This window comes from Acipenser ruthenus, chromosome 15 (assembly GCF_902713425.1).
Source record: "Acipenser ruthenus chromosome 15, fAciRut3.2 maternal haplotype, whole genome shotgun sequence".
Taxonomy (NCBI): Eukaryota; Metazoa; Chordata; class Actinopteri; order Acipenseriformes; family Acipenseridae; genus Acipenser; species Acipenser ruthenus.
In genome coordinates, this window is record NC_081203.1 from 3,057,479 (window position 1) to 3,072,213 (window position 14,735).

The 14,735-nt window shown below is 45.7% G+C and overlaps 2 protein-coding genes across 3 annotated transcripts; one reads left to right on the forward strand and one right to left on the reverse strand.

The window, feature by feature from the left end:
- Positions 1-38: 38 nt before the first annotated feature.
- LOC117422140 (serine/threonine-protein kinase N2-like) lies at positions 39-10,364 on the forward strand. 2 transcript variants are annotated; one of them, XM_034036825.3, is made up of 22 exons: positions 41-318; positions 1,734-2,016; positions 2,275-2,429; positions 3,638-3,779; positions 3,922-4,061; positions 4,261-4,465; positions 4,581-4,757; positions 4,883-4,992; positions 5,210-5,353; positions 5,453-5,528; positions 5,840-6,017; positions 6,164-6,263; positions 6,510-6,592; positions 6,878-6,944; positions 7,344-7,435; positions 7,534-7,710; positions 7,848-7,910; positions 8,099-8,175; positions 8,351-8,493; positions 8,786-8,893; positions 9,033-9,113; positions 9,295-10,364. In XM_034036825.3, the coding sequence occupies exons 1-22, from the start codon at positions 298-300 to the stop codon at positions 9,502-9,504; spliced, it is 2,832 nt and encodes a 943-aa protein (XP_033892716.3). In that variant the 5' UTR covers positions 41-297; the 3' UTR covers positions 9,505-10,364. The 2 variants fall into 2 exon arrangements, with proteins under 2 accessions (XP_033892718.3, XP_033892716.3); XM_034036827.3 differs by lacking the exon at positions 9,295-10,364 and having other exon boundaries at positions 39-318; positions 8,995-9,107.
- A 112-nt stretch (positions 10,365-10,476) lies between these two features.
- On the reverse strand, positions 10,477-14,112 carry LOC117422142 (palmitoyltransferase ZDHHC12-B-like). Its single transcript, XM_034036830.3, has 5 exons — positions 13,406-14,112; positions 12,985-13,121; positions 12,609-12,701; positions 12,264-12,430; positions 10,477-12,001 (listed from the first exon to the last, which is right to left on the reverse strand). Exons 1-5 carry the CDS (start codon positions 13,500-13,502, stop codon positions 11,686-11,688), a joined length of 810 nt encoding a protein of 269 aa, XP_033892721.1. The 5' UTR covers positions 13,503-14,112; the 3' UTR covers positions 10,477-11,685.
- Between the last annotated feature and the right edge of the window lie 623 nt (positions 14,113-14,735).

Here is a 14,735-nt window from a genome sequence, read left to right on the forward strand (position 1 = left end):
CCCGCCCACCTCAGGGAACGCTGTTGGAAATGTGCTGATTGATCGCACCTCAAGCCAATCGAATTACGGGAAGGGTGGCGACGCGAGAGATTCAAACTTCCAGGAGAAGTTCGTCCCCTTTTCCGAGTTTATCCAGGGGTGGTGGCAGAAAATAACTTAGCGTTAACGTGAACTATTAAACACTTTAGAAGCAGTTTTTAATCTATATATAGATATCTATATATTTAACACAGAGAGCAGTTGGGAGATGTAGTTTGAGTCTGAGTATATCTGACAGGAATACAACAACAAACTATCATGGCGGGGGAGAGGCTGCAGGTAATTATGTAAAAGTGTGTGAAAAGTTCTGTCTCAAATGATCTCGAATTTTGACCAGTAACTGACGTCGCAGATAAACTGTCGTTGATATAATGTATTTACAGACAGATCTCGATTTTGAGTCGTTGAATTATTCGACCCTCTCACTCAGTTTTCAGTGAACATGACCGAGAAATGAAAGTAGACATTCGTTTTGTTTTTGATCATGTCCTATCTCACGATTTGTCACCTACTCGTTATCACATTAAATGAATTGAATCTTGTCAGGATTTAAAAGCATACACATTGATATTCTTGTTTTGCGAATACTGCATCACTACTAATACCGCTGCCCCCAAAACTTGTATGATTTTGTGGCTAAGGCTATTTCTTCCCTCATTTTAAATTATTATTTACTTTATAGAATTGTTTATTTTTGTTGTTTTGCTATCTCTTCTGTCTTTTTTTTTTTTAACACTAACAATATATTCAGCATGAGCAATAACTGTAAGTCAGCGTTTCTCAATATGTGTCACAATATCCCATTTTGAAACCTAGCAAGTGTTTTTCAGCATAGCCGACCGCATGCATGTCTCCCGTTTTAATGAAAGTACTGTATTCACATTTTCCCCGGCTTGTGCACATAATCTAGAAGCTGGAACTGGAACAGCACCCTTCTGAGCTGCGGTAATACACAGCTGCAGACATGTGTCTCCACAGACAGATTCAGGTTCTTTCTTTGGTGTCACATTACTGTCCAATGCGCCATTGTGAGGTTTATCCATATGGAAATAAGACTCCCATTGCATAGCACTTTGATCCGCTCCTGGTTTCACTATGAGTTTAAGACGACACACCTGAGCTTGTCACCTATACACTGGGGCTAATCAAGCTCTTATTAAAACCTGGAATGGGTGAAACTGCTATGCAATAGGAGTCTTATTTCCCATCCCTGACTGAGCATAATATCTGATGAAGCTGCTGGAGTATAACCCTCCAAAGATCCCACAAATACTCTGCTATCCGTGACTGAAGAAATGCTTATACTGGAATCAATAAGGCTGTATCTGATTCTGTGAAGTAATTGAAGATGGATACATGCATGGTCATTCTTCAGTGTATTTAGTGTGATGCTGATGTATCTACAGATAAATACCAGCCACTAGAACCCGCTTGCTATCTGCACCCTCTTTAAAACAAACACACAAGGGCTGCAGCTGGATGGTATCCGCGTTATATCCACTCTTAAGTGGTTGCAGCTGAGGTTGAAGCAGTGAGGTACTTTGATGCCATGGTAACTGCACTCGTTTTATTTCTATTGAAATCTATGACTGTGCTGGTGATGTCATTGACTCCATAGTCAAAGTAACGGTCTGCTGTGCCTTTCTATTTAACCCTTCGTGTGTCTGTGTGTTTTTTGTCTGCCTGCCCTTCAGAGCGGCTTCCCGTTGAGCCTGACGGAGGCCGACATCCTGGACCCGGCGTTCCAGCAGCGGCTGGAGGACGCGCGGGAGCACATCCGGAGGCAGATCCAGAGGGAGCTGAAGATCAAGGAGGGGGCAGAAAACCTGCGCAAGGCGGTGAGCGACAAGAAGAACCTGGCCCACGTGGAGGGGGTGCTCAGGGCCTCCAACCACAAGCTGGAGCAGCTGCACTGGGAGATGCAGGATCTGAACGCCCGGGCTGTTGCCAGGGAGAAAGAGAACAGCAGGCCAGCAGGTCTGTACTGGGGGGGAGAGGCTGTCCAATCACAAATTGGCTCCCGGTTTTAGTCTTTAGACTGCACTTGTACCTTGAGCATTGGATGTAAAAATTCAAAATAACTTAAGTTTTTGTATTAGTGGCTACTGCAGGCCTGTCATTCCAGGGCGGCTGTGATCTGCAGTGGTTCTCGCTTCCACTGCGTCGGTGACGCTAACACGTTGTATTTTTTTTTATTCCTAAGCCAGGTTTCTTGTGTCTTGTTTTATCTGCTAGGTGACGCCGTGCCCCCTGACCCCTGCCACTGGGAAGAAAGCACCAGCGCTCTGGGCAGCCGCATCTCCGTCCTGAAGAAGCAGCTGAAAATCGAGATGAAGGTCAAGCAGGGAGCCGAGAACATGATTCAGATGTACTCCAACGGAGCGTCCAAGGTAGAGAACCCGTTCCTACACCGGGCTTCGCTTCACCCAGGGCGGCCCAAGGAGGGGGCTCTTCAGCCACGCGTGGGTCATTGTCTTCCGCAGTACGGTGCTTTTGAGTCACTATCGTTTGGTATAAATCAGAATGCAAAAAAAATAAATGATATAAACATGTTTAATGAGCGCGTAAATCTTTTACTCTTCACTGCGATCAGGGGTCTTTTCAGATTTGTTTTTTTTTTGGTTTTGCTGAAATAGATAGGTAGCGTGGCATATAATCCAAACAGAAATACATACAGAACACACACAGGCTGTTGAACAGCGAAGAAATCCGTTTTTACAAAGCTGTTACTGTTTGCAAATCCTTGATGCTCTATATACCTTTATATGTGCCTTGCAGAGTGTTTGTTGTGTGCATTTGACAGCAGAGCATTGCAGTACCCAGTGTGTAGCTCGGTCTGGGAAGCAGAGACACACCAGGCTGCTGGAACAGATAGGCTGCAAACAGGAGACGGGGGAGGAAGATCCTGGTCGATCAGCAATGTGTGATGGCATTGCAGAGTAAGAGAGGCTGCACGAGGAGTACCTGCATCAGGCACAAATGCTTTGAAGAGGCGTCCGCGCTGCAGGATTGTTTTAAGGAGCAGGATTGCCTTAGACACAGCAGCAGCCAAACTGGCACAGTGCTAGCAATGCTGTTTCTTATTCCGTGGTGTTAATAATTCTATCTGCTTTTTTTTTTTCGCGTTCTGTTTCAAATGCTTTTGCAGTGAAACTGATCAGAGGTATTAGAATAGATTGATCATTCTACTTGGCAAATCAATATAGATGCCTGTCTTATTTATATTCCCTGATGTGTGTTGGTCATATTTAGTAGATTTTATCAAGTGATTTTTGTCAATGACATGCCAGGCAGCTGTTACTTTGTAATTGAAAGCTTACAGCAGCATTATGTAATGCAGGTGTGCTTGTTCGGCATTTAGCAAGACAGCACATGCATTATTCACTCCTAAGGAGAACACCAGCCTGCAGGAAGGAGAGTGAAAGCTCAGACGTAAGTCGAACGGTCTCTAGAGCCTCTATAAAAGCAGGGTGCAGGGCTGTGGCTGGACATCTCCAAATAGAGACATTGCATCTTAGTAAATCCGGGGCCCGATGGCTCAAATCCGTTGTGGTTTAACAATCTGCGGTTTCTTTTTTTTTGTTTCGTCGGGCTTCAGGATCGGAAGATGCTGTCGACGGCCCAGCAGATGCTTCAGGACAGCAGGACGAAGATGGAGCTGATCCGTATGCAGATCATCAAACTGGGCCAGTCTGCAGGGGGGGGCAAGCAGAGCGTGGAGCCAGACGGGAATGGAGGCGGTGTGTGTGCATTTTATACACAACGACTGCTTCAGTACATGCTTCTTTAAAACAAGTCCTGATCCCCGCCATTCGCAAAACATTTGCTTTATTTAAAACCCCTTTTTATTTAATTCAGATCAACCTTCCCTCTCTCTTGCAGCCACGGTCAGCTCGTTGGAGCTGCGGGTGGAGGAGCTTCGGCACCACCTCCAGATCGAGGCGGCCGTAGCAGAGGGAGCCAAGAATGTGGTGAAGCTGCTGGGGGGCAGGAGGGGGCAGGACCGGCGGGCGCTGGCTGAGGTGAGGTGGTGGAAAACGCGGTGGAAAACACAACTGTACCGAACTGTGCAAACTCCTGGCACCTGATCATTTCAGCGATGTACCTCAGCTAAGCTTCTTAGCAGAGCAGAGCGGGTGTGAGTTCCAAGCCCTGCAGCTAGTCTAGAAGCCCAGTTGTATTTGTGTGCTCTCTAACTTTCTGTTTCCCCCGCTCCCCCAGGCCCAGGCTCGCTTGCAGGAGTCCTCTCAGAAGATGGATCTGTTGCGGCTGTCTCTGGAGCGCAGGCTGAGTGAGCTCCCCCAGGACCACTCCAAACGGGACCTCATCAAGGCAGAGCTCACCCTGGGCAGCTCCCCCTCCCCTGCCGTCCCGGGCAGCCGCCTCCAGCCCTGCTCCTCCTTCCTCAAACCTGCTTCTCTCACAGGTACCGCCCACGCGCTGGCAGAGCTGAGGGGCCTCAGCTTTCTCAAGCCCTGATTTAACATCATGGTCTATGAAACCGCCTTTTTGCTAAAGTTAATGCTAATTTTTTTTTGCAGGCAAGTTGGAGGTCAGACTTATGGGTTGCCAGGACCTGTTGGAGACTGTGCCAGGCCGTTGTCGGGTAACCAGCCTTTCCTTGACGTCCGGCAGCCCCGGTGATGCCAAGTCGTCTCTGAAGGCTCGGATCGGGCGCAGCGGCAGTGGCCGCCACCTCAAGACGGACGAGCTGAGCGGTGCGTATTGAGATGATGCAGTGCATTTTACAGGACTGTTTCTGAACAGTTTCAGTGACGTGTGCTTCACCTGACTCGATGAGGCCGAGGGAGAGGAAGCTAACTCTCTTTGTTCCCAAATACAGTGGAGATCAGCGCTGTGCTGAAACTTGATAATAAAACGGTGGGACACACGCAGTGGAAGTCAGTCAGTAACCAGGCGTGGGACCAGAGCTTCTCCATCGAGCTGAATAGGGTAGGCCACGATCATTCTGCAATAGCGACGTTATTCTTAACCCCTTCAGGTACACAGGGAATTGAGAGGGTCAAACGGTTTCTTCTTAAAATGCATATAATCCAAATGCATTTTTTCTTTTGTTTATTTAGTCAGTAGTTGTATTAGTCTGTTACACTGCCTGACGCGTGGTATACAGGCGGAGGTTGTGGTGATCTGAAGCATCTCTCCTCCACAGTCTCGGGAGCTGGAGATCGGGGTGTACTGGCGGGACTGGAGGGAGCTGTGCGCCGTCAGCTTCCTGCGGCTGGAGGATTTCCTGGACAACCAGCGGCACGGCATGTGCCTCTACCTGGAGCCTCAGGGGATGCTCTTCACAGAGGTAATCGACACTCTTCATACCCCAAAACAGCAGGACCGCTTTCAAAACAGAATGCAGATGTGCACCGTCGTTTTTTTTAAAAGTTTATTTCTTACTCAGGTGACGTTTATCAACCCTGTCATCGAGCGGAACCTGAAACTGCAGAGGCAGAAACGCATTTTCCCCAAAGAGAAAGGCGAGCATTTTCTCGATTTCATTGCGTGTTGTGTTTTTCGGTATAGTTACCCTAGTTGTTTGCGTATTGCTGTCACTAGGATTTAAAAGCCACCAACTATGCCACATGTCTTGTTAAACAGTAGAACCATTGTGTGTTGGATTCTGTGTGTTAAGTTAGACCTGTCCCCCATAAATAACCTTGGGCTTTCCCTTATTCTGAAATCAGCGCCTTACGAATGCACCAAATCTACCGTTTTCAAAGAGTGTCACAAACGCACGACGGTGGTTCATTTTGAATGGTATTCCACCCTTTTTTTTGCCCCCTCCCAGGGAAGGACTTCCTGCGTGCAGCTCAGATGAACATTGACATAGCTACCTGGGGGCGGCTCATGCGGAGCGTGCTGCCCCCCTGCAGCGCCATGACAACGCTGAGCCCGCCCCTGCACGGCTGCTCCCCCCCGGAGTTCATATCCCAGAGCCAGCCCAACACCTCCACTCCGTTACCTGGGTAAGGACCGCGCAGCCACATTCCATCCATCAACGTCCCTCTTCCACTTCCTGTTAATATGCTGCAGTTTGAAACATTCAATCTTTTAATTTGAAACGTTTAGGAAGTAAAATTAAATCATGTCATTCTTGTTCTGCTTCTTCCAGGGACACCCCTGCAGTCAAACTGACATTCAGCGATGATCGCCCCCCCAAACCCCCACGCCTTCACCTTGAGCCGCCCCCCACAGAAGCTTCCCTCTCCCCGGTACAGTACTGCGCGCACGATCTACTGAATTGAAGCACACAAAAATTAGCGCGGCTTTTAGCAGCGTGCTAAACTTACGTCAGCAATACACCCTGCTGTCTTGTTAGTCCCAGAATTCCAGGCACCTTTTTTTTTTGGCTAGAAAGACAGTGATGTGTTAATTTAATCCAATTTAATATTGCTCCACTATCTCGCTAAAACAGTGACGTGAAAAGGTTTTTCGAACCCATGTTGACTGTTTTTCAGAGTGCAAAGAGGAGCCACATGGTGGAGATGACCAGCGATGACATCGACATCAAAGCACAGCGACCGTGCCCTCCCGCTCCGAAGTAAAAGTCACTCACTGCATTTTAAATTTCAAATTGTGTGTATTTTTTGGTTGGTTTGTTTTTAGTGACCGCATTGCACTGCAAACCAACATATCCACAGCCCTTATTAACGTGTTTTTAAGAAACTCGTCAATGAAGGACGAACAGTATTTCACATTTATACAGTTCCTTGGTATTGTAACAGCCGTTTCAGTTGCTGATTCATTATATTTTGATCACATGTATTTTGTAATTCGCATGCTTTCAAACATGACCGCTGTGGTTGTGTTGTGATTTTCTGCTTAGGAAAGAAGGCATGCAGATAGAAGATTTCCACTGTGTCTCCGTGCTCGGAAGAGGGCATTTCGGAAAGGTAAGCAGATCTTTGGGGTTGACGTTACTGTCTCTCCCGCTCCCAGGCTCTTTCCCACTCAATCCTGCCTCCCAGGCGATAGTTGATTTTTAAATGCGCGATTTTAAAAGGTAACGTTGCATAGATTTATAAAGTCTCTGCAGTACCGTGAAACTGTGGTGTATTAATGGCGTAAGCTGGCATTGACAGCATAGCTCATTCGCGAGAGCACTCCTTACAGAAAGTGGAGTAGTCCCACCTTTTGTGGAACGGGACTAGAGTTTGGCGCAGGTTGCAGAAAATTTAAATTGGGGCCAGTAATACTAAAACTCCATGTTAAAAGACCACCCCCTTTTTTTAAATGTATGCTTGCAAATGAATATATTTTTTATTGCTGAATTTGTCCCGGCTGTGCTGCAGGTGTTTCTTGCAGAGTACATACAAACAGGGAAGCTGTACGCCATTAAAGCCTTGAAGAAAGGAGACATCGTGACCAGAGATGAAGTAGACAGGTTGGTACAAAAAAAAAAAAAATCACAGTTTGTTTGTTCGGCATGTAGCTTTCCCGATCCCTTAATAACTCGTCGCGCGTGTCTGTGTGGCGGCTCAGCTTGATGAGTGAGAAGCGTATTTTACAGACTGCCAACTCCTCTCGCCACCCTTTCCTGGTGAACCTGTTTGCCTCCTTCCAGACCCCCGATCACGTCTGCTTCGTCATGGAGTACTCGCCCGGGGGGGACCTGATGATGCACATCCACGCCAACGTCTTCTCTGAGACACGGGCACGGTAAGAAGCGTGGCCGGGGTACCGGGGAGGGATTGATGTACAACGGGGAAACTGACATTCTAAAGGACAAAGTATTTGCCTGAATGCGCTGTCTTTGTGGAGCACTCGCTCATGCTGGAGGGTTCTTTCTCTTCTAGGTTCTACGCTGCGTGTGTGGTGTTGGGTTTGCAGTTTCTGCACACAAACAAGATTGTTTACAGGTAGGTTTGGTAGTCGGACGCAAACGTTTCGGTTTTGGGCAAGCGGCATAACAAACAACAACAAAAAAATAATGCTACTAACAAAAGTAAGAATGAAACCCCACATATCCCAGCTAGTAAAAAAGATGTATATAAATGTCTCTGAATCTGGGAGCAGAATATCAAACGTTTGCTTATTTGTCTCCCAGAGATCTGAAACTGGATAACCTGCTGATGGATGTGGATGGCTTTGTGAAAATTGCAGATTTTGGACTGTGTAAAGAAGGTGGGTTCATCTAATAAATAAATAAAGTAAAGCTTGTAATAATGCACTTCTTATACAATGCAGTATATATTTTAGAGAGGCTTTGTTATAAGCCAGGCGTAAAATAAAATAGGTTCAGTATTGGTGCTGCAAGGAGAGCCCAGGCTGGGATGCCCTGTTTTTTGTGCCCCTCTAGGAATGGGCCACGGGGACCGGACGAGCACGTTCTGTGGCACCCCAGAGTTCCTGGCTCCAGAAGTTCTGACAGACAACACCTACACCCGCGCCGTGGACTGGTGGGGACTGGGGGTCCTCATCTATGAGATGCTGGTGGGAGAGGTGAGAGGCTTTGTACAGGGGCACACCCCAGCCTTGCAGTAGTCTGTATAAAATAACACCACCGAAGGATCACTTTCAGTCCAGCATAGATGAGTCTTTAATCTTGTACAGGCAGGAAAATTGGGCGTCTGGTGCCACAAACGAGTGGATCCGAGTCTGAAATGTTGTCACAAAGTGACCGTCTCAGGAGGCTTTGTTCATACCATTTTAGCATCAGGGGAAAAGCTCTGAGAAGCGTCCTTGTCTAGACACAGTACAGATGAAGGAATGAAATGAAATGCTTGTTTCTCAGTCTCCGTTCCCAGGGGATGATGAAGAGGAGGTGTTTGACAGCATTGTGAACGATGAAGTCCGTTACCCAAGATTCCTGTCCCCAGAATCCATCTCCGTCATACAGAAGGTAACTTTGCTTTGTTTCCACGTGCAGCGCCTGCCTCGGATGTGTCCGCGTTTAACAAGCTTGCTAATGTCGAATTCATTATAGAATACATCCATCTTTAGATTGCAGACACTGAAATGTAATGCTGATCGTTCCTCAGCTACTTCGTAAGAATCCGGAAAAGCGCCTCGGAGCAGGAGAACAAGATGCAGAGGAAGTGAAAAAGCAGAAATTCTTTCAGGTAATCTCTTCTTTTTGCGCCCAAGTTTCATCCTGCACTTCGGTTTGTGTTTGGATCAGCCCACAGAGCAAAAGACATCTCCTGTGCAGTCTTCCTCGAGCATCATCACAATTGTAAATACAGTTCAGTAGCTGCGTTTATTTCTAGCGTTTTCACATTTCCAGGTTTTATTTTCCCTCAGGAGACTGACTGGGAGGCTCTCCTAGCTAAGAAAGTGAAGCCTCCCTTTGTCCCGTCGATAAAGGACCCCACCGACGTCAGCAACTTTGACGAGGAGTTCACAACCCTGCCCCCCGTCCTGACCCCCCCTCGCCTGTCCTACCCGCTCACTGCGGAGCAGCAGACGCAGTTCAAGGACTTTGACTTTGTGTCGTCACACAGGGAGGTGTGAGTCAGTGGCAGGACGTGGGATTGAACTGCAGTGTTGATGTACAGTTCAGGGTGTTCTTTCAACCACGGCCTGATCATCCTTTTCAATCTCTGTGGTTTCCAGTTTACCTAAACGGGACTTTAAAACAAACGTAAATATAAAAAACAAATGAAGGGGGCCTGACTGAAGCAAGAACTGCTGAGCGTTGCCCTGTTTTATGAAGACAGCTCTATATTATTACTCTTTATTGGTAGTTTAGATTTTGTATTTACTCTTTATCCAAGGTTGGCTTTAGTCTATACTCTACATCAAGGAAGACCATTTTCTGTTTAATGAAGTGCCTGGGTTGAGCCATTTTAAAATCTGAGATGTGTGTTTAAAAACTAAATTGATAATAGTGATGAACGGTCCTGGCCGATGTAACGTTAACCCTCAGATGCATTTTCACAACATGTTTAAGGTGATGCCAGCATTAAAATGCAGGCTCCCCCTAGGGATGCAACTACTGTGAGCCTTCTATATCTTTTTAAACAATGAAGCAAGTTCTGAGAACTGCCAAAGCCACTGTGGCAAAGTATTGAATCCACTGGGAAATGACTTGAAACACTCGTTTCTTGTATGTATGTTGAAATGTGTATCTATTATGAATGTGTGTGATTTACTACTGAAGTCATCTAGTCTGTGAACAGCAAGAAGCATAGCACTACCTAACATTTTTTTTGGTAAGATTATTTTATTGTGTCTTATTATACGGGGGGGGGGGGGGGGGAATAATCGTTGGCGCTGAAGTTGGTGTTGAAATTGTGTTTTGGAATCCAGTTATTGCATTTCTGAATGTACATTGACCGAATGCACATTAAAAAAGACTGCTTATAACTAAACGTAAAGCATGTGTGCAGATGGGGAGAGGCTGCTGGGTGAAGCAAAACCTGTTCTTGTACAAACAAAAACCAAAGTGTTCAATAGAACTACCACCCCCACCCCCCCGGGTGATGATTAGGACCAGAGCAGATTTTATTATCGATGCGTTTTACAATTACAAATTAACAGACTTCCACAAAAAAATAGATGGCCTAGGAATTGCATTCATTTTTGCAAAAAGAATTTTGTTTCCCAAAAACAGATGCACATTTTTCCATTAAGAGTATTGCTGTTTACTGAACACTGGTAGTTCCCTACATCTTCTCACATGACAAATGTCACTCTGCTATTTAGAAGACATCTACAACGGCAGCTGCCTTGGTCTGCAGTACAGAACATTCAAACTCTTTTAAGGGTTACAATAACTTGCAGGAATCCGTCCTGCAAAGCTGCAAACAATTACTGTGCTGTAAACTTTTACCACCTGACAAACTAGCAAGCTACATATACAAAAGAGCAGCAATAACATCATTTTTTTATATATTATGATTTATCCTCTGAGACTCATCAATTACATTTTAATGTATTCATTTGGAAAGTGCTGTTTTACGCTTGCATAAAAAGGTACAATACTGTTTCAGAACTTCTAGTAAAGAAACCCATTGCAAACATAAAAGCAAGCTGAAGCTGATGAGTCCGACGTTTAAAAGGTATCTCTTGCAAAGCTTTAATTTGTTCATTTTAAAACGAGATTACTTTTTAGATTTAAAAAAAATCACTTGTTACACAAACCCTGTCCGCAATATCATTTTTGTAAAAAAACAAACAACTAACAATTCAGTCAGATTATGTGCCTGGTGTACAGTCCTGTGGAGTAAATGTCAATACTTTTCTTATTGTTCAGTACATCTTTTGTATTCATTACCCTGTAGTTGAAACTGCACAACACAGTATACACAGCTATTACCTGAACTGAACTAGGGAGCTGGACTTACACCTCATCCCAGCTGTTCACATGAAGGAAGGCTGCAAACAATTTTAAAACATGTCTGTGTCCTGTTTTACACCAGGCACCACAGTACCAAACTGCCAGAGACCCTGCAAGCCTGTATCCTTAACTAAAACCCCACTGGGAGGAATGCATTCACCTACTGAATTAACAGCTCAAGCAATGTCACCCAGTGGTCATTTCTTCAAACCAGTCAAGCTTCTACAATAATGTCCCAGAATATTAGACAAGGTGGGTCAAGTGACACCCAAACCAGTACAGTTTAAGAGGCTGGAGCAGTGCGGGAGGGATCCCCACCTCCCAGGTTTTGTTCGTGGCTGAAAGGAAGCTGGTTAAACGGGGTCGCTGCCCTCTCGGAAGTAGACCTTCTCCCAGGCGACGGTGCGGCACAGGCAGAAGAAACTCCACAGGTTGCGGACGATGCCCTGGTCGAAGGGGTTCTCGTCGGCCCCGCAGTGCTTCAGGTAGGAGATGCGGTGGCGGGACATGAACTCCCAGGTGGTGGTGTTGCAGGACACCAGGTAGAGGTGGGAGCCGAGCAGCAGGATGACCACCACGGAGAACACGGCCACCAGACAGAAGGCAGCCAGCAGGAAGCCGTTCTGCTGCAGCCAGAGATTCCAGGTAGGGGCGTAAGAGAACCCCGACCTGCCAGGGACACGACCGCACAGAAGAAGAAAACAAACAGAGTCTACAGTCAATTCATTTTGGTTTTAAATGACTATTTGATCTTACTATGCATCATACAAAGTAGCCAATCAGGTGAGTCCCATGTATCGTGATGCAATCACATGGCAATCACATGCATCCCAACCTGTGTATCGTGTACAGTGTGCTTTCATCCATAACAAGATTCACATGACAATTCAATTTTGAGAGTGCAATTTCACACACACACACACTCTCTCACCAGGCCAGGTGGAATCCCCAGATCAATGCGATGAGCTGGACCCCCAGGTAGATGATGAACCAGCGATGGTTTCTCTCCCCCACGCAGTTCTCTATCCAGGGACAGTGGTGGTCGTACCGCAGGACACAGTGCTTGCAGGTCGGGCAGTGCTTGGCACGCATCGGCTGCTGCTCGGGAGGGAGGAAAAACAGGTTGAGAGACCGTAACGTACCCCCCAAACAAGACTGGAAAACTAAACAGTACCAACGTATGGACATATAATTAAATCCTACACAAAAATACAGCTTTTCAAAATAACAGGAGTTGCAGCTTCCCTACATGCTTTCCATTAGGAGGTTACCGTACCTGCAGCAGGCAGTACCCGCAGCGTCTCTGTCTCATTGCCTTCGGAGTCTGAGGGATCATCTCTTGTTCCTCGTCGCTCACTCCCAGGGTGAACTGATGAAGCATAACCCCTAGTTACACTGACAGTGAGCAGGCAGCGCAGGCACAATGCATTGACAAGGCAAACGTTTCTGCATTTTCATATGAATCAACAAAAAAGTGGAAAGATTAGATCATAGATCAGGGGTCTCCAATCCTGCAGGTTTTATAGGTGTCTGCACATCATCGATAACTAAAGATCTGGAGCACATGTTAATCTGACCCTGCAGCTCTCCAGGTCCAGGATTGGAGACCCCGGTCATAGATCATAGCTCCTGGAACGGATAAACTGTCTGACCTTGACGTCGCTGTCTGAGAAGACAAACCCGGGGTCCATCAGGGAGACTGCGAAATACAGCAGCACCGAGACCAGCACCAGCAGGACAAACAGCACGGGCTGCAGCAGCTCCCCGCGCGCCTCCTGTTTCCGCAGGTCTGCAAACAGGGACCGAGACACTCTTCAGGAAGAACTGACAGCTGCTCCAAAGAGGAGACTGGTGCCTCCCCCCATCATTAATCAATTCCAATACATTATTATTCAATCTGCAATTACTAGCAGTGTTCTCACAGCGGCAACACAGGAATGGATCCAACCCTGGTACTTATTACATAAGGCAGTGACATCAATACTGTAATATAATGCAGTTTAAAGTTGTTATGCAGTGAGGATGGTAAAAACGACAACATACAGTGTATTTAAATAGATATTTTTAACTCACCTGTGTCGTGCAAGAAAAGCACCAACGTGACTGCCCAAGTTAGGACAGTGTGAGCGGTTCTGACGAGGAACCCAGAACCGAACACGTTTTTGAACATTCTAGCATTACAGTAACGTGCGATAGTTTTTATATCTAGTCAAGGCTTGGATTAATAAAAACTAAAAACAATTGTCAGTTTACGCTAACCTGGAAATGGAATGTGTTTTAAAATACTTTTAATGTCACAAATTACCCAGGCCTACCATATCCTGAACTGGTATAGTGTTAAAGCTAACAGCGTTCCCAGAGTTGTTGAAAATAAATAACGTTTTGTCTTATTACACAAGAGCATTTCTCTCGACAGCACAGCGATAACGTCTCATTTAAAACGATTCTCTGTTAATGTGACTGTTCCAGAGGCTACAGCAATGTAAACTATTCTTTTGTGTCGGCATTTCTCTGCTGGTATTTCCTGTATTCCTTAACTTATTAATCAAACCATTTTTCAACGTCACAAACATCCGATTATACAGTCTGTAGCATTTCCCACGCATACTCCACGCTGCCGATTACAAACCCGACCCGTCTTTTATGTAATTGCATTGCCGTGTTTATCATTTAAAATCGTTAGTTTGTTTATGATTGTGTTCCTCTTAACGTCATAACGCGGATGCAAACCCCAGGTCCATTTTCATTGGTCCTTGCTCGATCTACGGAAGCCGTCAAGAAACGAATCATGTATATATACATTTTCTGCTATATTAGTATTTACTAGGTAGATCACAGCGTACCACGATATTAAGAAATGCTTTAAGTAAGACGTACATGCTTTGTAATTGGCGATGACATTTCTGACCGTAGCAGTCCTTTTTCTGGGACCGTTTGGATGCGTTACATCTTGGAAATGAGATGTTTTCAAAGATTCACAATTCATAACTAAACGTTCACAGAACAAATTCGTTTGCTGGAAACTTCACCAATCGACCCACCGACCGCACAAAAAACAACATCAATTACAGTATATGAAGTCGTATTGCGTTTTTATTGATGAATACACATGTACAGCAGCGCTAGCACAGGAGATGCAAAGTGTAAAGGAACATACTGAGGTGTCGCTGTAGTTCTCTGTCAACAGAGAGCAGGACAGCAGTTATACAGGCTGGACTGGAAGAGCTCCAGCTTCAGCAGTTTAATAATATTCCCTTTATACATGAAAAAAATGTACCCTTGTTTTGTTACAAGCACCACTCATGAAAAGGGAAGCAGAGGAGAGAGACAGACTTGCTTCGTTATTTAGAACAAACAGAGCAGGCGTGTTAATGTGTGGAGTTGTTTGTTACATTTTAGTGTA